At 35.7% G+C, this 25,589-nt stretch overlaps 1 protein-coding gene across 4 annotated transcripts in view; it reads left to right on the forward strand.

Annotated features, from left to right (window-relative positions):
- PCDH7 (protocadherin 7) overlaps positions 1-13,069 on the forward strand; it is a 479,430-nt gene extending 466,361 nt beyond the window's left edge. For 3 of the 4 annotated variants that reach the window (XM_069593017.1, XM_069593018.1, XM_069593019.1), the window contains one exon: positions 8,781-11,790. In XM_069593017.1, the coding sequence (XP_069449118.1) occupies positions 8,781-9,157 (377 nt within the window). In that variant the 3' untranslated portion in view covers positions 9,158-11,790. Of the gene's footprint in view, positions 1-8,780 lie in introns of all 4 variants that reach the window. The other variant, XM_069593021.1, reaches the window with a different exon arrangement.
- The last annotated feature ends 12,520 nt before the right edge of the window (positions 13,070-25,589 follow it).

Raw genomic sequence — 25,589 nt, forward strand, 5'->3', positions numbered from 1 at the left:
TGTTAAATATTTCTTAATCATTGATTTAAACTCAAAGGAAAAATGTATAAATGTAAAAATTCCATCCATCAAGATGCTGCAGCCCTAACTGGTATTATGAACTCCACTCAAATTCTTATGCAGATTTTATGGGCACACATCTGAGTTTACGGAGGGAGGCAATGCTTCTACTTTTCATTAGATTACTAGTCTATGACACACAAAGCAAATAATTTCTAGCTTAAAGAAACCCAAGTGACTAGAAAAAAAAAAAACATGAAAACTTTGACTGTTGCAGTGGAAAAGCAAACATGAATGGCCTTAAACAACCAGAATTCCATCTATTTTCAGTGGGATAATCAATTTTTAACTTGTGTAATAAATATCCTCAATCTTTTTGGGGTTTTATAAACTCTGCTGAGCATCTCCGCATTTTCCAGCACTTCCTTCCTTTATTTTCACGCTCTTCCCTTAATATTCCCTTAACCTCCACGACCTCACCTCGAATTTTGCGTTTGTGAAGAGTGAAATCAAAATGAAACCCCATCTTTGAAGTACATAAATAGATCACTCTCCAGCAGTCACCATACATTTTTTTTGCTGTAGTGCAGTTTTCATGTGCCAACCAGCAGAATCATGTTTGAGTTGATTCAGCAGGACTGCTTGAAGCTGGCCTGCAGTCTCCACTGTATATGATAATACCACATTCAGAATGACATTGGTCTAAGCCTCAGGGCAGTAAATGCTTCTTGAGATACATTCAATTGCTATTTAACTGAGTTTAGCCTAAGGTCCAGAGAAAAGTTGCTGATGCTTTCAAACATGTTTAAACATTTTAATATTGTCTTGGCATGCCAGCCTGAACTAACCCTAACCCTAACCCTAAGGTCCAGAGAAAAGTTGCTGATGCTTTCAAACATGTTTGTGAAAAATACGTGTACGTGAAAAATCTACACTCTTGGATGAAAAATCCAGTAAAATCCTGTAATCACAGGACCAAAATTTCCAGATTTTTATGGGAACCCTTTGCTTGAACTTCAAATTAAATGTACTTACACCTTTGAAAATGTTTATTCTTTCTATAATATTAGTCAGTTTTTTGCCCATGATCAGAAAACATAAAAGTAGAATATATTGTTTCTATATCTCAGGCATTTTTTTAAAATCACAGATAATACAGTATATCCATGACCATAACCTCAGAGATCTGTTGCCGCATCAAGGAATTCTCCTCACCCTCTAAACAAACAAAAACAAACATAACTTAGGAGCTTCAAACAGCAAAGAGTGATTGTATTCCATGTTTCTGTGGTTTGACTACTGATTCTTCTGCAAGTTTTGTCTGGATCACTCATGAGGCTGCCATCATCTGGGGGGTTGGCTGGGGGTAGGCGCTGCTGGACCAGCTGAAGTAGCTGAGTCTCTCTCTCTCAAAAAGTCTTTCTTCAAAAAAGCTAGATCATGCTTTCTGTCAGGATGGAGATGACAGTCTTCCAAGGTCAAAAGCAGAAGTTGCAAGAACTCTTGAGACCTATCCTGAAAATTGTGCAGTGTCTCTCTAGTTGTCAAAGCTAGCCCAGCTTCAAGGGCTGCAGAAACAGAATCTTGACAGAAGTAGTGATATCATACTCCAAAGGGCTGTGTATAGGAAGATGAGAGGAATTTCTGGCCTTATTTTGTGACTTAAAACAAGCTTATGCATACATCATAAAATCCACAAAACTTGAATGCTTTTGTTTCATTAATTTTGATCTCTGAAAGGTGCACTGAAGGTGAGGTATTTTCCCTGCTTTTTCTTGTTTTTCTGTGATTTTCAAACTCTTAGTCTGAGGTTAGCTTATTAGTAATTTTTAACATGTTAAAATGGAGCTCTGCTACTGCTACCACTAAGTCACTTCAGTCGTGTCTGACTCTGTGTGACCCCATAGACGGCAGCCCACCAGGCTCCCCTGTCCCTGGGATTCTCCAGGCAAGAACACTGGAGTGGGTTTCCATTTCCTTCTCCAATGCATGAAAGTGAAAAGTCAAAGTGAAGTCGCTCAGTCGTGTCCAACCCTCAGCGACCCCATGGACTGCAGCCTACCAGGCTCCTCCATCCATGGGATTTTCCAGGCAAGAGTACTGGAGTGGGGTGCCATTGCCTTCTCCTTTTTCATGTTGTGACCCATGCAGGCAAAGCAAAATAACAACCCAGGATCGCAGAGGCAAGTCTCTTTCGAATGAAAATGAGCAATTGTGGGGTTGATCTGTTTATGTTGTAAAGATAACTGCAACTAACAGAGAATTTGCTGTTCAGTTTTGAGCAACTATGACATACCCTGAATAAATCTCCAGCCAAGTCTTAATAAAGAAGTGTTAAGGGGAATATCTGATATGGAGTAACCCGTGACCACTGTACTTTCCTCAGTGGCTGTTAGCTCCGGTATACTGCAGACTCTATCAGCATAAATCCATGAGTCCTCCTGAAAAAATAAGTCCAAATACATGTCCTTTTGATTGATGATTGCTACTAGATCCACAGTAAGTTATCTGAAACCCTTGAGAACAAACATATCTTAAAAACAGGAATCATTTATACACTAGAAAAGATAATATCATGCATCTATATTATTTGGAGGGCTTCCTAACACAGCTGGTAAAGTATCCATCTGCAATGCAGGAGACCCTGGTTCAATCCCTAGGTTGGGAAGATCCCTTGGAGGAAGGCGTGGCAATCCACTCCAGTATTCTTGCCTGGAGAATTCCATGGACAGAGGAGCCTGGAGGGCTACAATCCATGGGGTCACAAAAAGTTGAACATAACTGACCTAACTTTCACTTTCCTATTATGTTGAAGATCGAAGAGTCTGAGATAGTCTTTAATTAAACACTATTTTTCCTTCAAAACACATATTCACACTATGTGAGATAAATAAAGATGAAAAATAACATTGCATTAAAAGTCAGGTTTATTGTAAATATATGGGGAATAAAAGCTTTTGGTTTTCAAAGCTATTTTGAGAACTGAATTGTGGATAATAGATTGTGCACTTGAAATATCTAATATTTATTGAAGGCCCATTGTATGTCAAAAATTCTATTAAGTTTACCTGTGTTAATACATTTAATCTTCATAATTATCTTAAGTTAATTCATTCTTATGTCTTTTATAAAGATTAGGAAATTTACATGAACCAAGTTACTTGTTTAAAGTTACATATGTACTAAATGACAAAGTTAGGATTTGAATTCAGGGATCCTCATTGTGGTGCCCATTCCCTTAACACCCATTTCATTCAGGGAAGACTGCAGAGAAAGAAAAAATATCTATGTTTTTACATCTCTCCAGGGGCTGTGACCTACTATTTACCAAAAATATATACAGCATCAGACATCATATTATAAACTTACTATACATTCACTCATTTATCCCTATAAAAATGGTGGAATAGGTATTATTACTTCACAAATGAGGAACTTGAGGCTCAGGGAAATTATATCCAAAGTCACACAGCTTACACATGATGGACACAGAATGACACTCAAAACAGCCTCCTGTTTTTTTTTTTCACGAGTTCCGTTGTCCCTTGAAGGAAGCACTCAACAAAGGTATAGATGAGACTGAAGTAGGGCTGGTTGGATAGATGACACTTATCTCTTCTTATAATTCAATAGTAGCAAGTGATTTCATGATAGATTAGAACACAGTATAGAAATTTTAACCACCTAGTAGTAGATCTGGGTGACACTTGCATAAGTCCACCACATTTCCCCTTCTTACAGAAACTTCTGGAATATTCAGAAGATCATCTACTGCTTGCCCGAGGCAATGATTTCTACCTTTTCCATAATCTCTTAACATGCTCACCTTTCTAACCTTCCTAAATGCCCCAAACAGACAAAAGGCAAGGATCTTTTGTTAAGTGTACATGCTAAGTTGCTTCAGTCGTGGCTGACTAACCCTATGGACTATAGCCCGCCAGACATTACGTCCACGGGATTCTCCAGGCAAGAATACTGGAGTGGGTTGCCATGCCCTCCTCCAGGGCAATCTTCCTGATCCAAGGATAGAACCCTCATCTCTTATGTCCCCTGCACTGGCAGATAGGTTCTTTACCATTAACACCACTTGGGAAGCCCTGATCTTCAGATCATTTATATAAAAAGCCAAGTCTAACTCAGTATGCACTTTTTTGATCTCATAACCTCATTCCTAAACTTCACTGACTATAATAATAATGTTCCAATAAAAATTTATGTAATTATTTGTTCCCAGATCTATTATATAAGGCAAGACAGCTATTTTAAAATAAAGTACTTACTTGAATCATTGGAATAAAAATGATACTTTCATTTGAATTTAATAAAATAAAGTTAATATTAAAATATTAGTTGGAAAATAACAAAATTTATCTGCCTCTTTTGCTGTTGTTCATCTTTTTGTAAAACCTGTGCATGGTCCACCAAATTCCACCAGAATCAGGTATGTCTCTAGAAAAGGAAGTCTTCAGATAACAGGAAGTCAGGACATGGAACAGAAAAATAAATTCTTGAAAAAGGAAAATGTGCCTGTGTGTCTTTTAGGAAATGGAAACATCTTTATATGTTCAGCCCCAAGACAAGGGCCTGGAATAGGAGTGGGTGATCAGGATTCTGGCAAAATGCATAACTGCGTCTATCCAAATCTTTACTGGTACAAAGTTGTCTTTAAAAGCCTTAACAATTCCACTGCTCTCCTGTAATACTGATTTCTCTAAAAGTTTCTGAATTGCATAGGGCAGCTTCTGGAAACATTAAAGGCCTCCTTAAATCTAGACTTTCCTTTGAATTTCTAATGATGCTACATATTATCTGTCACTTCTTGCTGAGGTCATTGTGTAGCAATATCTTCTCACCACCTACTCATCTGCCCTGCCTAGTAAGATGAAGTACATTTCTTTGTAGTTAAAGAACTTGATTTCTTAAATTAGTTATAATTTCCTTCACATTAGGAAATGTATAGTCTTTAAAAAGGTTAAATTATTTTTAAAGTATTTTTTTGTCTTCATGACATCTCTTTCCTGTGATGCTCAGATTTTTTTTTTATCTTTCTTAGGAGACTGTAACTTTTTCTTATGGCTATGAGTAGCAGTAATTGACCTCTAAATAACTCTGCTGTTACATTTTAAGAAGGAGCAATACGGTGTTATGGGAAACACTAAAGTGAAAGTCAAAACACTTGCTCTTTGGCTTCAGCTCTCCCATAGTCTGATCCCCTCACTACTTCCATCCTCCTTGCTGTTGGGTTGAGGTGATAAGTAAGAGGGAAGAAGTTCAGGGAATTTTTTTATGTGTTATACATTGTTTGATATTATGATAGCTGAAAACTGTACTTTTGAAGGGATAATTAAGTTGATGTCCAAGAACAGATTTTAACTTTCCAAAGTTATTATATGTAATGTTTCTAGTAAACAGCATAGCTAGCTGCAAGTGGAAAACTCTGCAAATGATGCTAAAGCAACAAGACCTAATGAATATCAGTTCGACTTTCAGTCATCTCAAAATTTAATATGATTAAGGGCATGTGAAGGGGGAACCTTTAAGGAACTCACTTACTTATGGAAAATGCTGATAGAGAATACCATATTTCAGTACAGAATATTTTGCTTTTTTAATTACTCAGTACCACGTAAAAAGAGTCATGATTAACTATTTTCCTTCTTCACTCAGGTCAAAATGAAAGGGAAGAGTGCTAAACTGAAGTGTGCAATAGTGTTCTTAGATATAATAAAACACCTCCTTCAGCGAAAGACTAAGGAGGATTACTATTTATGGAAGATCTGCCTCTAAAATCCCACAAAAAGAGGACATTTTAGGAGTATATCTTTTAAGAAAAGGGGAAAAAAAGTGTGTTTAGTAATTCTGCAAGACCCTATATAACTCCTGTCTTTTAAAAATATATATAATATCTACTTGCATAAATAAAATAAGGAAATACAGAAAAAATACTATTCTACTCATGCCTTCCCTTAATAAATTGCATCATAATATAAATTGCATTTGTTAATCATTGGCGTTTCTTTTGGGGATTTGAGTCATCAAGATTAGAAGTTTTGATTGCTTGTGATGAATCTCTTATAGCCTTTCTTGATTATTTTCTAAATTTGATGACAAACACTGCAACATGTCTCAGCCAATTAGGCATGTCAAACTTCCACTGTGGTCCCCAATCAAGTGTTTGACTTTGGAAATGACAGGAGATCCTTATTAAAAGTCATCCTTCTGGGATAAAGATGTGGCAACCCACATGTGGCTTATGGCACAGAAGATAAGCTGCCCTTCCTTAAAAGCAAAAAGAGGAAATCAATTTTAGCAGGAGATAACCTGGACTATGAAGTAAAGACTGATAGGAATGAACTGAAGAGCATCTCATTTCTAGTTGACTGGAAATTGAGTTAATTTAAATGAATATAATTTTTTATGAGCTACAGGGAGTTCAAGGTACACAAATTAAGTATAACAGGTAGGAAGAGGTGTTAGAGTGTTAAGATATTTTTGTGAGCTATCTCTAAGTGCATCTCCAACAAAGGATACACTAGGTGCTATGAATTTCAGACTGGAAACACAAATTAATCCCCAAAAGCAGCAACCTGTGTAAGTCATTGTCTAAGTAAATCGTCATACTTAAGTAAACGCAGAGATGTTTAGAGACAATTCTCTATCATCTCTGCAGGTAATGACAAACACATTTATAAAGACCTTTTCCTACTTCAGTAGCTAAATTTCTGATTACTGTCTTGTGTCCTTGGTAGGCACTCTCATAGGAGAAAAAGAAAAACTTGAACCTATTAAGGCAGTGAAGAAGAAAACGAATGTTTAGAGTAAAAAGTAAATCTGATCTCACACTTTGCATCTTTATAAGATTTCTTTCCTGTTCAAAGCATTTAGGTCAGCTTCAAATGAAGTATCCCAAGACAGGAAATATTCCAAATAACTCAGTTTGCTCATTTAAACTAACCAGATTACAAAAACCATTAAAAAATTTTGTCAAAACTTTGATTTTTTAAAAATGCATCTAAAATTTGTGTTTGAGAGACACAGAGGGAGTTTAGCACATACACAAAAATAGGAATGTGCTTTTTCTTTTGATGATAAAATTAATAGGATCTGTCCACTTAAAATCAAAGAGCAGCATTTGCAACTGCAATAAATAATTATCTTTGCATTTTGCCTTTGGAAAAGAGAAAGGCAATTCTGGATTTCCTGTGAAGAACAATGGCATTTTCTTGCTGAATTCTGAGCACATAGCATAAAAATCTCAGGTCACAGTGGTTCAAAAATCATTAAGCTGACAAATATCAATATTTCAGTTAGCCACTCATTACTAAAGTGAAAAAAATGACATGCAAGATTGGACTGACTTGATTTAAGAGTTTCAATGATGTGAAACTTGTAAAATAACCTAATCCAAATGATAACCAAATGAGAATATCATTTTATACTGCAGGAATTGATGTGTGGAGGCAAAAGCAGTAGCTTTAAATATATTGGGAATAAGTTAAATAACCCCCTCTTTTATTTTAAACCAGTCTACCAAAGGTGCATATGCAAATGTTACGGAATTCCTTTGTTGTGAATATATTTGCAGAGGTTAAAATTTGTCAGTCTTTTAAGTCCCAAGCCTTGTAGTAAAATGATACCGAACAATATACACTGGAGCACAGTCATATTATGTTCTTTTGTTTGGCAGTAAAAGAAACTATCAAATATATTAAATACAACCCTAGAGGTTGTTTTCTTAGAATCTGTTGAGGTGAAGCAGGTTTTTCTCTCTCTCACTCTCTTTCTCAAACAAAAACAAATCTGTTTAAAAACTTTGTAATAGTAAGAAAATATATAACGATTCTCCAAAGACAGACACATACAATGATATAACAGCTTTATAGAAATAGAAGATATTTCCCACGGCATTAGGCAACAGGCTTTAATTAGGAAAACGTGTCATTTCATCAAGAGAGTTTGATTCAATTTAACCAGTACATTGCCTTTCACATAGTATTTCCATTCAGCAAACACACTGACAGGTATATTTCTATGTGAACACTCAAGGGACTATCCTACAGCACATTAACAAGGTCATTAACAAGGTGGGAGGTGGGGTGGGGTGTGGGCTTGGGTTGGGTAAGCGCTGATTATACTAGTATACTCACACTTGAACCCACTGGTACTTTGTTTGTTTTTTGGTTTTTTTCACTTTTTAACCACACAATGTGCTGTCAGTTTAGGTTCTACTTCTGAGTCACCCTGATGTTTTATAATATATTTTAAATATAAGGTTTTGCATATTTGCATTATATGAATAATGTATAAACAGGAAGCAAAGCAATTCAATTGGCAAAAGTACATGATTTCTGGGATACTTTATAAATACAGAAAATGATATTTTTGGATTTAATAACTTATGACTATGGAAAAATTTACTCCTGTACAAATATACTTGCATACTTTATTTCTGTGTGAGAATATGCACACGTACCTGTCCTGTAACAAATTCATATACCTGTTGTCTGTTCAACACACACTTAAATTTATCCGTTTGTCCTCTACTCTCTTTCTATAATATTTGAAGTTTTTGCAAAACCTTATTTTTAATGGATATGAAATAAAAACAGTTCTTTGGAATAATGAACTGCAGAGTGTTGAAAAAGGGAATATGGTAAAGGAAATGTATATGTAATATAATATTATACATAACTACCCCTCCCCCCACCGAGTTTCATATAGGTCGGAAAAGGCTGTTGAGAAATGACCTACTTTAAAGGCTCCTTCTCCTCAAATTTCAGATTCAAGACCTCTTCCAGATGTAGCCCTGACTGGGAAGTGTACCCGTGAGTGTGATGAGTACGGTCATTCCGACTCCTGCTGGATGCCTGTCCGCACTTCTCCAGAGAGGAAGAAGAGCCAGCCCAAACTCTCCACTTTCATGCCTGTTGATGAACGAGGAAGCCAGGAAAAACTGGCTAATGGTGAGGCCGCCATCATGGGTGACCGCAACAGAAACCTCCTGAACAAAAAGTTGACCTCATCCTATGAGACCTTCAGTGCGGCTAGTTTCAGCAAAAATGAGGATGCCAACACTGAGGATATTCCCCTTACAAAAACGGGGGAATACAAGCCATCTCCTGTCAATACTCTCACTAGAAGAGAAGTTTACCTGTAGGCTATACAGAAGCAACAGCAAAGTTCTTTTCATGTATGAGAAGGAGAATAAGGGGTGAAAAACCTTACAAAATGAAACCTTGTAATCAAAAAGAGGGGGCTACCAAAGAGACAAAGCTTTGCCTGCCACTTCTGCCTCCAGATCAGGCCTTTAGTGAGCGACACTGTTCAGCCTGATTGAAATGTACAATGTAGAAACCATCCTTGTTACTTGCATGTCTAACCCCCTCACTGATTCCCCAAACCCTCTTACTCTCTTCCCCGCCCCACTCCAAAAACCAGAAAAACAAACAAACAAAAAAAGATGGTTGCAAGTTTCTTTCATGGTAACAAGCCTGATTAGCAGAACACACACACTCTCATTATCCCTAAGCTGAAACATGATTTTAGTCACTTTGATTCAGTTCGAATGTCATCCGGTTGATCAGAAAAAGCAGATCAGGTGAAATGTATTTCAGACATATGATCAGAATATGATGAATAACCATGGAAGGCAATCTTTCAAACATGAGAGAGTCCCTCTAATAGTACAGTCCTTATAGAGAGGAACTCCAGGAGAAGCATTTAGGGGAAGATCATAGCTTTAACATTCTAACAAAGCCTGAAAAAATAAACAATACCCAGTCAGAGACGGCAGTCCCAAATTGGCATAGGTTGTTTTTCTCAAGTCAGGAGCATCAATGTCAGTTCCATACATTTACTGAATATTCTTAGTATACATGCTACTTTGATCACATGAATTATACTAGTTATAACTTTGAAAAACTATATATGTTTTTGGAACGGCACCACTATTATCAACTAACAGGAACAACTGTATCATTTAAAGGCCAAAGATCATAAGGCAGATCAGGGAAATCATGGAGTAGATTTGGTCTTGATGTGGAAATCCATGAAGCAACAGAAGTCACTGAACCCAGGCACACAGAGAGAACCCTCAAAAGCCAGTTTATCTTACATTTTCTCTGTACCCAGAAAGCATGAATTTTCTTTGAAAGTTCAGAAACGGAAAAGCCAGTGAGATATATGTTCGGTACTATAATAGGCAATTAGTTGAGGTTAAAGTTTAGTTTTGAAAATATTATCAGGGAAGATTCTACTTTTTAATATCATATGTATGGGTAGGTAGGAAGAGAAAGATACCTTGGCATAACAGTCTTAGTTAAGTTTACTATCATTTGAGAATCAGGTTGTACTTACTGGTCTCATCGACATTTGAAATAACCAAGTGTATTTTTTACATGTTCAGTGTATACTTCCAAGTAACAAAAGTGCATTAATTTGGCATTCTGTGCAATATAGCACTATCTTGAGACTCACAACTTTAAAACAAGGTGACACCCCTAGTTGACTTAGTCACTAATGTGATTTTGAGCATTGTTTAACATATCTCTTTAACTAATCCAGACTGAATGTGAAAGAAATGAGTTCTGGGCAGTGACATGGCTCATGGTATACACATCTCAGAGTTCAAAAATATGCAGTCTTTTTTTTTTTTCCTTCAGTGTAATATAAAGAAACAGAATATGCAGATTTTAGGGTCACTTCCTCTCCAGAGGAGAATTTAATACAATGGGAAACTAAGCTGGGGCATTCAGAAAAAGTGACAATCCAGGGACAGGCTAGGGGATAACAGGTGAAGAGAGCAAACATTCCCATTACTGAATGTTTGTAACCTAGTTAAGGCATAGCCTTGATGGCTCTTTAGCAAACTGTAGAAACAATGTAGCTCTGGGTAGTTTCATGCTTTGCAGTATTTCTTAGACTACAAAGTGAAGCAACCTGGTATATAGGTTGTTAATTCACTATAGGTCATCAAAATGCTTATATTTGAAAATCATTTCTCTGTTTGGTGGGGTACTCTTTGGGGTCATTTCCTTATACTCTTTCTTAAATGGAGTTTTCATTTTGATGTTAGTTTATGTATAATAGGATGAAAGAAGATATGTAATTGAAGAAAAAAATCATTGGACTAAAATATCAATAACTGAAAATGTTTATGGTTGATTATTATTTACATTATGGAAAGATGCAATTCTAGTACTTTGTTAGGAAACTGCATTAAAGCAGTTCTGCCTTGTATAATCTGTAAGTACCTATTAAGACAAAATACTTCTAAAGATACTTATGAAATGTATACATATTTTTTCTTGCACGTTACAAAGGAAATATTCAATTGCATAACACAGGTGTGAAACAGACTTTTTTAATGCATTTTTTTCTTTCATGATACACTTGAAACATTAGATAGCTCATTTCACTCTATCTTAAAACCCTTCTGTTGTCTCTAAAGCTAATACGGGTCATATGGGACCTTTGGATTAATTGGATCCACATTCCCCAATGACATTTGCACCACATACAAGATAGCCATGTCATCATCATTTAACTCGTGAGCCTCTTTAGAACTAAAATGGGTGTGAAAGAATAAAATTCAGTGTACTGTAAGTATTCGCAGTATTTCTAGTAGAATTAGCTATCATAACATGTTTATTATTATAATGAGCTGGCATGGCACAGAAATCTATTTTGTGTTTGTATGACTTTTATTTTGAATAGGTTAAATCTGGTGCCACTCCATAGATAGAGTGCTTTTGAAAAAAAATCTATAAAAAGAAACAAAAAAATAATAAATGAGTGAATGCAAAATAAGCAACTGTGCCTTTTATACCTGTTGTTATGGTAAAAAAACGGTTGTTGGGTTTGGACAATGAGGGGAAATGGGCTATTCCCAACTTTTCTGATCCTATATATTTATCCATGTTTATTTTCTGAAAATAATAAATAATATATTAAAAATTTGCCTTCCGACAAACTCAGATAGTGGACCAGTCTTAAATATCATTCATTCATAAAACAAAATTTATATAGGCTGCTTAATTTGGTCTAGAAGGCTAATGCATTTATTATAATAGTAATATAGAAAGAGATTATCAGGGATGAAATCAGTCCATTTTGCAAGGTAAAATACTGATTTTCCATTTCTAGTCTTTCTTCTTTTGTTGTTATTTTTCTTTTAGCTGCTGTTTCATTTTGGTTCTGCACTATATAAACCATATTTGTTTTCTGTACCCAAGAAACTCAAGTGAACTTTGCATGCATTATACATTAGGACACATTTATAAATTGAGTAACTATATCAATTTATGTGTATTAAAACATCTTTAGCTTCAGTCTAAAATCTGAACCTCTGAGGCTCATTCTGAACCTCCAGATATCATTATGGTTTCTGACTGGCCTGCTGCCTGTGTTTCAGAAAACAAGAGAGGCACTATTTTTATGGGAAGAAAAACTAAGATGGTACTGAAGATGTCTGGCTGAAAGGTTACCCTAGGAAGCTGTCTTATAGGAAAATAAAACAGAGAGACCAGAAGAAACTGCCAAGAATCAAAAAGCTATCCTAAAACAGACATGAGAAATCTGAAGACCTCAACAGTTTTAGGTATATTGTATCAGCAGTAAATATAAGACGAATTCTTAAGGGGGAAAAACAAAACAAAACAGTGAAGATGATCATAAATATTGTAAAGTTGTTAGTTGTGACCTGGCAGAGGTATATATAACATCTGGAGGAAGGCATCATTTTTTCAGCTACCTAGGGTTTACTTTCAGACAATTTTTCCTACATTTTAAAGCACTTGCATTCAGTGTGGTACGATCTGTTTGTAATGTTGATCATTGACTATTGTTCTGCTACTTGGATGTTGATAGTGAAGCAGAGGACAATTTATCATCGTTTCTTATGAGTCACTATGCACGCAACTATGCTAAACATGGCGAAATGTATTAAACACTCGTCCAACTATTTATGAAATACTTTACATAATTTAATTTGCTTTTGTACAGTTTTATGTAAATAAATTGCTTGTCTTTTTTGTCTCTGCAAATTAAAATATAACATGGTCAAATGGTTTCACACTTGTAAGTGTGCTTCTCTGTTGACAGGCCCTTTCAGTTTTGATTGAAGGAGAAGTGAATGGATGCATATACCAGTTGGATTTTAAATGGTTTGATTTCTGCTAAATTAATATTGAGTAAGGAAGATAATGCTGTAGTAATTGTTGATCTGGAGGGCACTGGGCATAACTTTATTATTTTGCCTTATAATAAAATAGTTGGATTTTTAAGTTTCATCAGAGTAATTCCTAAGACAGTTACCTAGATGTCTTTGAAACCTTATGTCTACAGTGGAAGAATTTCTCATCACTAATGTAAAAAATGACTTTTTTCAGGTGCTATCTAGAGAAATTCAGATAAACTTAATTCTATGTCAAAATATCTATGGTAAGGAATGTTTTTTTAATCTACAGTAAAGATGAAAAGAGACTAAAAAAATCCCTTTAATCATGTGAGATACAGAGAAACATGAAACAAACAATATAATTTTTACCTTATTTTTCTGTAGGTGAATTTTCTCTACTTTGTATATTTTTTTGATCATTTACTATCTTATTTTAAACTGTTGCACTTACTCTCTGTTGTCAGATTATAACTCGAACTATAGTGTTCATCTTGTTCATTAAATTGGTATTTATTCAAACAAGCAGCTTTCTCCAATCTAACTCAGAGATTTAAAAAGAGAACAAAATGACTTCCCTGGTGGTCCAGTGGTTAAGAATTTGGCTTGCAATGCAGGGGACACAGGTTTGATTCCTGGTCAGGAAACTTAAGATCCCATGTTCCATGGGGAAACCAAGACCACGTGCTAAAACCAAGACAGGATGCAGCTAAATAAATACATAGTTTTTAAAAGAAAATACTTTCTAAATAAACTAATAGATTGAAAGGAATGTTTGCCACATCTCCCAACTCCTAAAACTTACAGATGTGAAAAAAATAAAAATTCTGAAGATGCTTGCCTTCAAGTTTCTCTACCAGTTTTTTCCTCTCTTTTGGTTGAAAATTCCAAGTACTTTATGTGGAATGACACATTCATTCTTAAACCAAAGATATCTTAGTACACTGATTTTGCCTGGCAGCCTTCCTTCTCTAAAGAAGGAATTAAGGATGAACTATGGTTAGCAAGTCTGATGCAGGTTGTAATAAGGTGAACAAATGATAAATGCATTAATTGGTTTTGTGATTACCTAATGGTGAGACCCAAACATCAGTACATAAATCAATAGAACATAAAACCACTATTTTTCTTTTAAATTCTCAATTTAGATTTGACAAATATATATTACTCTTTACCCCTAGATTGCATTCTTGGGTTAATTTTTTTTTATCATGAACATATAAAAATACAGTGATACATTTTAGAAAGAAGATAGACATAAAGCAGGCCAACAAAAGTTGTGTGTATTGCTTCTGACTTGTGTGATTATTCCATCACCTCTGATTCCTTAAAGAGTTCCATCTGGTTTCTTAGATGCTTGACAGTGCAACAATATGTCACATACATAACACACATAATGGTTTATAAACATTTTAATGTTTATTTGCATAATACCTGCAATATAACCCAAATGATCTATTAGAACAGTTATGTATGAAAGATTTTACTTGTATTAAAGTATTTTTAGATTAAAAGCAAATTTAACCCAAAATTCTGCCAGAGTTAACATTTTCACTCTACTAGATTATGTACTAATGAAAACATATTCCATAATTTAGCAAATCACAAAGAAAAGGAACTCTCCCAGTTTACCTGAAAAAATAGGCATTTGGTAAAGTGAGAATAGGGGTGAAAAAGTGAAAGTGATAGTCACTCAGTTGTGTTTGACTCTTTAAGACCCATAGACTGTAGCTTGTCAGGCTCCTCTGTCCAGGGAATTAGCAGGCAAGAATACTAGAATGGGCTGCCATTCCCTTCTCAAGAGAATCTTCACAACTGACCTGGGGATCAAACCTGGATATCCTACATTGTAGGTAGATTTTTTACCATCTGGGGTGGGGGCGGGGCACCAATTACTCTGATTGGTAAGTAGTTTTCATCACCTGACATCAGACAACCTACTGTGGTAGTAATGTAACATGTATGGAATTTCTGGCAGCAAACTATAAATCTTGAAAATATCATAGCCTAACTTTTATGCTGAATACTCCTAGCCTAATCTTTGAGGCAATGAGTTTTCAGTGCACCTTGGATGGATAGTCATTCTAGGTCTGAGAAATGAATGATCACAACCAACAATTAGCACTGTCAAAATCAATCAGATAATCATAGATTTCCCAAATTTACTTTTGCTTCAATTAGCTGATTTCACAAAGAAATCTGTTCATTGAATTTTTGTTTTGTACCTTTCTTTTCTACATTTCACCTTTTTGTGTCCTCATCTCAAAGTCCTTTGCCATATTCTCAGAAGTTTATTTATTCTGTGGTTTTCCTCTTTCAAAACCAAACCTAATTTTCCCTGGAGGTGGAGGAATGTTAGGTAACTAACCAAGAACTAGAGGATTTGCAACACAATCACCTTTATTTTAATAGAAACTTACAGAATCACTATTTGAGTTCTTAGGAGGCAGAGTGAATAGGGACTGAACTTACATTTGTTTATTTTCTTTCATCTTTATCCCTACTTTAATACTTGTTTATAAACTGTGTGGATAAATGTGATTAACCAAGATATATAAATTTCCTAAGCTGCAGGGAGTGAGTCAAGGATATGAATGTAAATGTGAAAAGCTAAAAATTTATGCTCTCCTTTAGCCCTAACTTCATTTTTTCCTGTCTTGCTGCTGTTAAATATAAATTTTATTCATTGGTTGAATTTAATGTGTGACAGAGAAATAATTTTGTCTTTTTTACTGGACCTCCTGTGGGAAGATGTAGAAGATGCTCAATTGGTCATAAATGTAAAATTTACCCCAAACATCCTCAGATGATGCTAGACAAGAATTATAGTTCACCTGTGATATTCAGTTTTATTTTTTCTATTAAAAGTCATGATTCAAATAATGTCTCACCAAAAAGGCCAAATGATAGATGTATGAGGTTGACAGAGAAATGCAGATAATAATCTTGGAAGTTAGAATGGGTTTTGAAAAATAAAAATGCTAATCAAGGTGCTTAATTAAAAAAATAATCCATTGAAATGAACGTCTGAATGATCAGTCTAAAGAAAAGCAAGATGTTTTATTCTGGCAATTTAATTGAAAGTAATTACAACTTCCCAGACTTAGTAAAATAAGTACTAAATTGATAGGACAATGAAGTTTTTTCTAAGTGTGTTTTATGCAGTAGTACATGGAATATTTTTTATTAGTTTTATGGCTTGTTATAAAAAGTTGACCATATATTTAAACCATTTTATAATACATTTATGAAAAGGAAGTAATGGCAAAAATACTAGAAAAATACTAGAAATGAAATTAGTAGATGACTAGGGAATTTACTTACAGTTTTAAAACCTGACTTTAAAAGAGAAACATTTACTTGAATGCTTTTCCAGACCCTGTAGTACAGCTGGAATATACTAAAATGATATTTCTTAAGCTGAAATTTTTGGCTCCCTGAGTTTTAGAGATCCAGGTATTCCATGAGAATTTTTAAAGTTTAAAGTTTTATTAATATGATGATCAAAGTAATCTTTCAGCAGTTTTCAGTGATAATTTTCAGTTGAAGCTAAATTTAATGAAAAAAAGTATTTACTTTGCAAATTAGTATTTAGCCATCTATTGTGTGACCAATTATATACTCTAGAGTCCAAAGGGAATTTTTTTTCCTCTTTACAGAGGTCCATGTTTTAGTTCAGTTGTGAAAAAAAAAAAATCAGAGATTTGGATAAGAAGCAAAGTCTTAATGTGAATGATTGGCCTAGAAGACCAGCATACACAAACTTTCTATACAGGGCAAGATAGCAAATATTTTAGACTTTGCAACTCAAGAATCAAAATCAAGGATTTTGTGTAGGTATTTATATGAGAAGAGAGAAAAAAATAAGCCTAGATTTTTTTCAGCCATTTAAATGCATAAATACCATTCTTTGGTGAGGAGACATACAAAAGAAGTGGACTGGATTTGATCAAGAAATTACTTTGTTCATCCTGGAAAAGGAAATGACAACCCTCTCCAGTATTCTTGACTGGAAAATTCCAGGTAGGCTACAGTCCATAGGGTTTCAAAGAGTCACACGACACTGGACACACACACACACACACACACACACACACACGCACACACACCCTGATATACTCCAAAATGCTGCAATTGAGATTAATTTTAGAATTCATTACTAAAATTCCTCTTCTTCACCTTACTTCAGGATTCCTCTATTTGACCTGGACTGTGCTAGTATATTGCTTTTTCCTGCAAACTCACTAATAATCACTCTCAGGAGTTGTTAGACTATGTGATTACCCTGGTTATTAGGATCATTTCTTCCCATTGACATAAAAGTCTCATCATTAGATCACAATAGGTAGACTCCTAAGAGACACAGGTTGATGTGTGAGACATCCTCAGGCATCAGGAAAATATCTCATTAATCTTCTCAATGAGGGGATCATCATTGTCCACTCCAGAAAAAAAAAGGAAGAGTCCTGGAAGTTATCAGTTTGGTTTAAAGGTAGGAGATTTGCTTTGGATTTCATCAGATCAAAAGCTTTAAACATATTTCCTTTTAAATGCCATGCACAGAGCTGATTATTTTGTTTGTGCAGTTTATTTATGTTGAGTAACAAATAATATAAAGTTTTATATTTAGAACATGATAGATATAACATAAAAATAAGAAATACTGTGATGAATGTATAGGCATTTTTGGAGTGAGGTGCTTTTTTTAGTTTTTTTTTTTAATGTTTTCCTAATTATATACATGAATATACTTTATATGAACAATATAAACAAGTGAACATTTCAAAGTATCCTGAAGTTATGTCCAGTTGAATGAAAAGAATAATAAGAGAAACAATTTAATTTTAAAACATTAAATACTTTTTATATTTAATACCTCCAAGAAAACTGCTTTTTAAAAAAATCTTAGATTATCATTCTTGTGAGACATTTGATGTTAGCTATTTCCTGTCTCAGCAAAGTAAATATGATATGCTAAATAACTTCAGCAATTGTTGTTACTGAAATAGTGCAAAGGAAATAACCATATAAATCTTAAATACGAGCTAATTTACTGCTAAACCTGTAAATTAAGTATGAAGTTTACATTTTGAGGAAATGAACATATAACCGCAAAGAAAAACTCAGCAACTATAATGAACCTATTGTCTAAGTTTGGATTAACATAGAGAGTACAGAGTGCTTCAACTGGTAAACTGTATTGTATCAATATATATTTTCTAATATGACTATCCCTGAAGCTCCAATCTGGGAATTATTGTAGAATAACCTTTACTGTGTAGTTGTCAGCACTAGTTGATTTTGTTAAACCTCCAGAAATGAAGCTATTGAAAAAAACTACTATAAAAGTCTATGCCTAGTCTAGAAACAATAGATATTCTCATTGATTCAAGTAATCTGTGAATGTAACTGAAGAAAAGAAAAGATAAATTTTCAGTCTTAGCAATGAGTAGTGCCAGTCTACAGATGGTTTAAGAAATAAAAACGGCAAATGAGAATGCTAGCATACTGGGAAATGCTTCAAAGCTATAGGTGTTATTGACAAAGAGAAGGTGAACAGGACAAGCAATATAGCCCTAATCCAAAGAAATTCATCCTTCAGAGAACTGTCTTTTTTGTAATACTTGCGCTTTGCTCCTGCTATGTCAAATATTGGGATGCATAGTGAGATGATTAGTGTACCGCCTATTGACTTCTCTCTGTAAATTGCTTGGAATACTCCAGGCTCATTTTTTTTTATTAGATGAGGACAAACAGCATAACAGGTGATTTGATTTTTCTCTCTGTTTAGGATTTATATGTGTTTCACAGCCAGTGTTTTTTTATCCTCAGGTTTAAAGCCTCTAAGTCATCAGAGAAACACTCCTATTTGACTATAAATATAAGTCAGATGATTATAATGACAGTGTCACAGGTGGAAAAATAATCTTCACCCTATTGTAATTAGACCCAACACTGAGAAGAATCATGCATTGCTCTAGTGCTTCAGTGGAGATGAAGGCACCAATTTATACTTTAACTCTTCATGAAGGGCAGAAAGATATGTAAATAGAAGGATATACTCTGGTTTAATTTCAACCTGAATTACAAATATAAAATAATTTTTCAGGATAGTGGATTAGAGCTGTATACCAGAAATTAACACAGAAATGTCATTTGCATTTCTTGCTTTCACTGGACTTATGAAAAAAGGCCTTGATGTCTATACTACTCGTTACCCCACAACATCATGGCAAAGAGTTCCCAGAGGTGTCACTCCTTCCACACAGGTTTAAAATAACCAGCATAGAGGAGTCAGATGGAACACATTTATTTTACTTACACTGTGGTCAACTTCTACAGGAAAGTCTATATGTTCCTTTTAGTCTTAAGCTTAATTTTTAGCTGTAAATTGATGTAATTTTAATCAGTGGGAAAGCCTTGGCTATGACTATGTGGACCCTAGCATAATTTCCAGGCTAAAATTCTAATCAGAAAGTGTATTCCAATAACCTCTTCTCAAAGATGTGATGCCACTTTTCAGCCTTCTCTAGTTGTGCAGGGAAACATTTGGGAAAAGTTAGCTATTAAAATGTTCATTGTCATTATGATTTTAAAAGATATTTCTGTTCATTTTCCAATATATAAGGGTAATTTAACTCAGAATAACATTTCTAAAATGTATCATATCCTTGCAGAAAAATTGCTAATAAATCTTTTTCCCCCTGAAGTGTTTAACATTGTGCACTTCCTCCAGAAAATGTTGGTTTAACTTATTAACTTAAAATAATGTGAAGTATATAAAACACTGTAATGGAATTTTGAGGTACAAGGACCAAGGAACAAAGGTGTCCTCTCTTTTCCAGTTCAGTCACTCAAATGTGTCCTAAACTTTGTGACCACGTGGACTGCAGCACACCAGGCTTCCCTGTCCATCACCAACTCCCAGAGCTTACTCAAACTCATGTCCATCCAGTTGGTGATGCCATCCAGCCATCTCATCCTCTGTCATCCCTTTCTTCTCCCACCTTCAATCTTTCCCAGCATCAGGGTCTTTTCAAGAGAGTCAGTTCCTTTATTCAGGTGGCCAAATTATTGGAGTTTCAGCTTAAGCATCAGTCCTTCCAACGAACATTCAGGACTGATTCCCTTTAGGTTGGACTTATTTGATCTCCTTGCAGTCCAAGGGACTCTCAAGAGTCTTTTCCAACACCACAGTTCAAAAGTATGAATACTTTGGTGCTCAGCTTCCTTTATAGTCCAACTCTCTCATCCATACATGACTACTGGAAAAAACATAGCCTTGACTAGATGGACCTTTGTAGGCAAAGCAATGTCTCTGCATTTTACTGTGCTGTCTAGGCTGGTCATAACTTTTCTTCTAAGGGACAAACGTCTTTTAATTTCATAGCTGAAGTCACCCTCTGCAGTGATTTTGGAGCCCTTCAAAAATAAAGTCTCTAACTCTTTCCATTGTTTCCCCATCTATTTCCCATGAAGTGATGGGCCCAGATGCCATGATCTTAGTTTTCTAAATGTTGAGCTTTAAGCCAACTTTTCCACTCTCCTCTTTCATGTTTCATCAAGAGGCTCTTTAGTTCTTCTTGGCTTTCTGCTGTAAGTGTGGTGTCATCTGCATATCTGAGGTTATTGACATTTCTCCTGGCAATCTTGATTCCAGCTTATGCTTCATCTAGCCCAGCATTTTTGATGATATACTCTACATATAAGTTAAATAATCAGGATGACAATATTCAGCCTTGACATACTCCTTTATCAATTTGGAACCAGTCTGTTGTTCCATGTCCAGTTCTAACTGTTGCTTCCTGACCTGCATACAGATTTCTCAAGAGGCAAGTCAGGTGGTCTGATATTCCCATCTCTTTAAGAATTTACCTCAGTTTGTTGTGATCCACATAGCCAAAGGCTTTGGTGTAGTCAATAAAGCAGAAGTAAATGTTTTTCTGGATCTCTCTCACTTTTTCTATGATCCAACAGACATCAGCAATTTGATCTCTGGTTCTTCTCCCTCTTCTTATTCCAGCTTAAACATCGAGAAGTTTATGGTTCACATGCTGTTGAAGCCTGGTTTGGAGAATTTTGAGCATTACTTTGCTAGTGTGTGAGATGAGGGCAATTGTGTTTGAGCATTGTGGTTTGAGCATTCTTTGGCACTGCCTTTCTGTGGGATTGGAATGAAAACTGACCTTTTCCAGTCCTGTGGCCACTGCTGAGTTTTCCAAATTTGCTGGCATATTGAATATAGCACTTTCACAGCATCATCTTTTAGGATTTGAAATAGCTCAACTGGAATTCCATCACCTCCCCTAGCTTTGTTTGTAGTGATGCTTCCTAAGACCCACTTCACTTCGCATTCTAGGATGTCTGGTAGGTGAGTGATCACACCATTGTGGTTATCTGGTCATGAAGATCTTTTTTGTATAGTTCTTCTGTGTATTCTTGCCACCTCTTCTGCTTCTGTTAGGTCCATATCATTTCTGTCCTTTATTGTGCCCATCTTTGCCTGAAATGTTCCCTTGATATCTCTAATTTTCTTGAAGGGGTCTCTAGTCTTTCCCCTTATATTGTTTTCTTCTATTTCTTTGCATTGATCACTGAGGAAGCCTGTCTTATCTCTCCTTGCTATTCTTTGGAATTCCACATTCAAATGAGTATATCTTTTCTTTTCTCCTTTGCTTTTCATGTCTTTTCTTTCCTTAGCTATTTGTAAGGCCTTCTCACATTACCATTTTGCCTTTTTGCATTTCTTTTTCTTGGGGATGTGCTTGATCACTTCCTCCTGTACAATGTCATGAACCTCCATCCATAGTTCTTCAGGCACTTTATCAGATGTAATCCATTGAATCTATTTCTCATTTCCACTGTATAATTGTAAGGGGTTTGATTTAGGTCATACCTGAATGGTCAATTGGTTTTCCTTATTTTCTTCAATTTAAGTCTGAATTTGGCAATAAGAAGTTCATGATCTGAGCCACAGTCAGTTCTCAGTCTTGTTTTTGTTGGCTGTACAGAGCTTCTCCATCTTTGGCTGCAAAGAATATAATCAATCTGATTATAGTATTGACCATGTCATAATGTCCAAGTGTACAATCTTCTCTTGTGTTGTCGAAAGAGGGTGTTTGTGTTTCTTGTAGCGTTATGGGATAGAAGGAGATATCCAGAGGAAAACAAATATTGAAACTGATAAGAATGTGGCATGGTCAATGATGAGAAAATAAAAGTTGCCTGGGATAACTCGTGCAGCAACTATCCTTAAAATTTTGCAGTAGGAATAACCACTCAGAGATTTCTAAGATCAGAAATAAAGATGGATAGAATGAGAGATGAAGAGGTTTTACAGGCAAAAATAATTGTGTGTAAAGAACAGGTCTCAGAGAGAACAGGAAAGTTTGAAGAGCTGGAAGAGGTTCAAGATGGTGAAATGACAGAGGAGGAAGAGTATGCTTGATTTGGGGGTAGAACATGGAAGGACAGGGAGTAAGTATAATGGGGATAGTGGTAAGAAAAGGATGAACCACCCAGAGGTTGCTCTCATCTCCTTTTCTGGAAAAAAAAAATCTGAATATTATGATTGAATTAGTTAGTGTCCAATTTCAAAGAACCGAGACATTCTCAGATTGTCCCAGTTGTGACGAATAAGAACATGCAGAATCCATCTTAGCAGCTGAATCTCTGTCTCTCAGGGAATTGGATGTGTATTCATTAAACCATCCAGTTTCAACACTTACATTTACCTGACTGCCATGGATCACCTTATCCATTCTTAGCCATGGCTATGACTTGACTCATCTATTCTACTGTCATTTTTGCTGTTGTGGCTGATAGTTGTGCCGTTTAGATGTACTCCATTCAATATGGTAGCCACTAGCCACACATGGCTATTTAAAAATGAATTTAATTCAATTAACACTCCTCAGTCTCAGTTCTGTTATAGTCTGACTTAGGCAGACTGATTGAGCTATAAGCTGCTGCAATGAGCAGTGAACTTGTTGCAGTGACCTTTTAGGTCATTCTATTGAAATCAATTGAGTGGGGTGTGAGGTGAAGGAAAAAATGATAACCAAACCAGATGGAAATCCTTAACTCTGCTGCTTTTAGTGGCAGAAGGAGGCTACAAGCATCATATCATACATATTTCAACAAACATTTGCTATGATTAATGCCAAAGATACAATATTGAAGAAGACATGCTCTGTGAACTTAAAGAGTGTGTTGGTTGGAACATTGGTAATACTAAATGCAAATACAAATACCACAGTAGGGAAATACATATATAATATTGTTAGGACATAAAAAGACTGATCTGGCTGGGGAGGCTAACAAACGAGACTCATTAAAGATTAACTTGGAAAGATTATGAAGAATTAAACCATAAGAAGAAAATAGATATTCCAAGCACAGTGAACAGCAATGCTAAAGGTTAAAGGTAAGAAAACAGAGAAATCAGATGTACCTTCAAGTGTCCAGCATTCCAGAACAGTGTGGAAGAGAGGCAGGTGTCCTTATATCCCAACATCCAGCTCTATGTTTTAGTTCCATTTTTTATACTCACCTGTATATCATTTAATTTTTCTTTCACACTATTTTGATACATCACTAATGGCTCTTTTCATCAACAAAGCAGTCTTTCTAACTTCTTTTGTTAAAAATCACCTCAGTTTTTCTTTACCAGTTGTTTGTTTTAAAAGGTTTCCATTTTCTCTGGTCACATATTGGGTAACTCATGTTGGGCCAACTTGACCCTCTCTCCAATGCAGAGGAGAATCAAAATCAGAAAATGATTTAGCTAATTGATTCTGATTGTGTCATACTGAAGATTATTCCTTAGTGTCTGCTGCCTAGAGCCCCAGGGTTGTTTCCAAAGAGCCCTGTTAGAGTTTACCTACTACTTCAGTTCAGTTCAGTTTAGTCACTCAGTCATGCCAGCATTCTTTGTGACCTCATGAATTGCAGCACTCCAGGCCTCCCTGTCCATCACCAACCTCTGAAGTTCACCCAAATTCATGTCCATCAAGTCAGTGATTCCATCCAGCCATCTAATCCTCTGTTGTATCCTTCTCTTCCTGCCCCCAATCCCTCCCAGCATCAAAGTCTTTTCCAATGAGTCAACTCTTTGCATGAGGTGGCCAAGGTATTGGAGTTTCAGCTCTAGCATCAGTCCTTCCAATGAACACCTAGGACTGATCTCCTTTAGGATGGACTGGCTGGATCTCCTTGCAGTCCAAGGGACTCTCAAGAGTCTTCTCCAACACCACAGTTCAAAAGCATCAATTCTTTGGTGCTCAGCTTTCTTCAAAGTCCAACTCTCACATCCATACATGACCACTGGAAAAACCATAGCCTTGACTAGACAGACGTTTGTTGGCAAAGTAATGTCTCTGCTTTTTAATATGCTATCTAGTTTGGTCATAACTTTGCTTCCAAGGAGTAAGCGTCTTTTAATTTCATGGCTGCCATCATCATCTGCAGTGATCTTAGAGACCCAAAGAAAAAAGTTTGACACTGTTTCCACTGTATCCCCATCTATTTCCCATGAAGTGATGGGACCGGATCCCATGATCTTAGTTTTCTGAATGTTGAGCTTTAAACCAACTTTTTCACTCTCCACTTTCACTTTCATCAAGAGGCTTTTTAGTTACTCTTCACTTTCTGCCATAAGGGTGGTGTCATCTGAAGTTATTAATATTTTTCCTGGAAATCTTGATTCCAGCTTGTGCTTCATCCAGCCCAGAGTTTCTCATGATGTACTCTGCATATAAGTTAAATAAGCAGGGTGACAATATACAGCTTTGACGTACTCCTTTTCCTATTTGGAACCAGTCTGTTGTTCCATGTCCAGGTCTAACTGTTGCTTCCTGACCTGCATACAGATTTCTCAAGAGGCAGGTCAGGTGGTCTGGTATACCCATCTCTTTCAGAATTTTCCACCGTTTACCTGCTACTTACCTTTTAACAAATATTTTAATCTTAATACCTGCAACATGTGCTTAACAATATTCATTGAGGAAAAAATCAGTACTGGAAAATGGATGTATATTATCAGTGTTTTATTCATTCAGTTTTATCTTTCTACCTTTTCAGTTGAATCTTCCTTAATCTCTTCATGACCACTCAGTGCCCTAGTAAGCATCTTCACTGTTTCTGAATTTGCCTGGGAGATTTCAGGCTCTAGATCATTCTCGCCCATCTCCAAATGTGTACCTCCAAATCCTGCCCACTGTAGAAGGCCTGGCTCAGCCTTAGTTTCCTCACCACTTTCTCTGATTGTTTCAGCTCAAAAATCATCCAATTCCTTGAAACTTATTTGGGAGATAAGTACAATTTTTTCATTTCTCATTTCCTATAGGAGAGAACTTCACAGAATCCTTGACTTCTTGATGTACATCTCGCTCCTTCTCACAACAGAAAAGTAAAT

Source organism: Ovis canadensis, chromosome 6 (genome assembly GCF_042477335.2).
Source record: "Ovis canadensis isolate MfBH-ARS-UI-01 breed Bighorn chromosome 6, ARS-UI_OviCan_v2, whole genome shotgun sequence".
Classification (NCBI taxonomy): domain Eukaryota; kingdom Metazoa; phylum Chordata; class Mammalia; order Artiodactyla; family Bovidae; genus Ovis; species Ovis canadensis.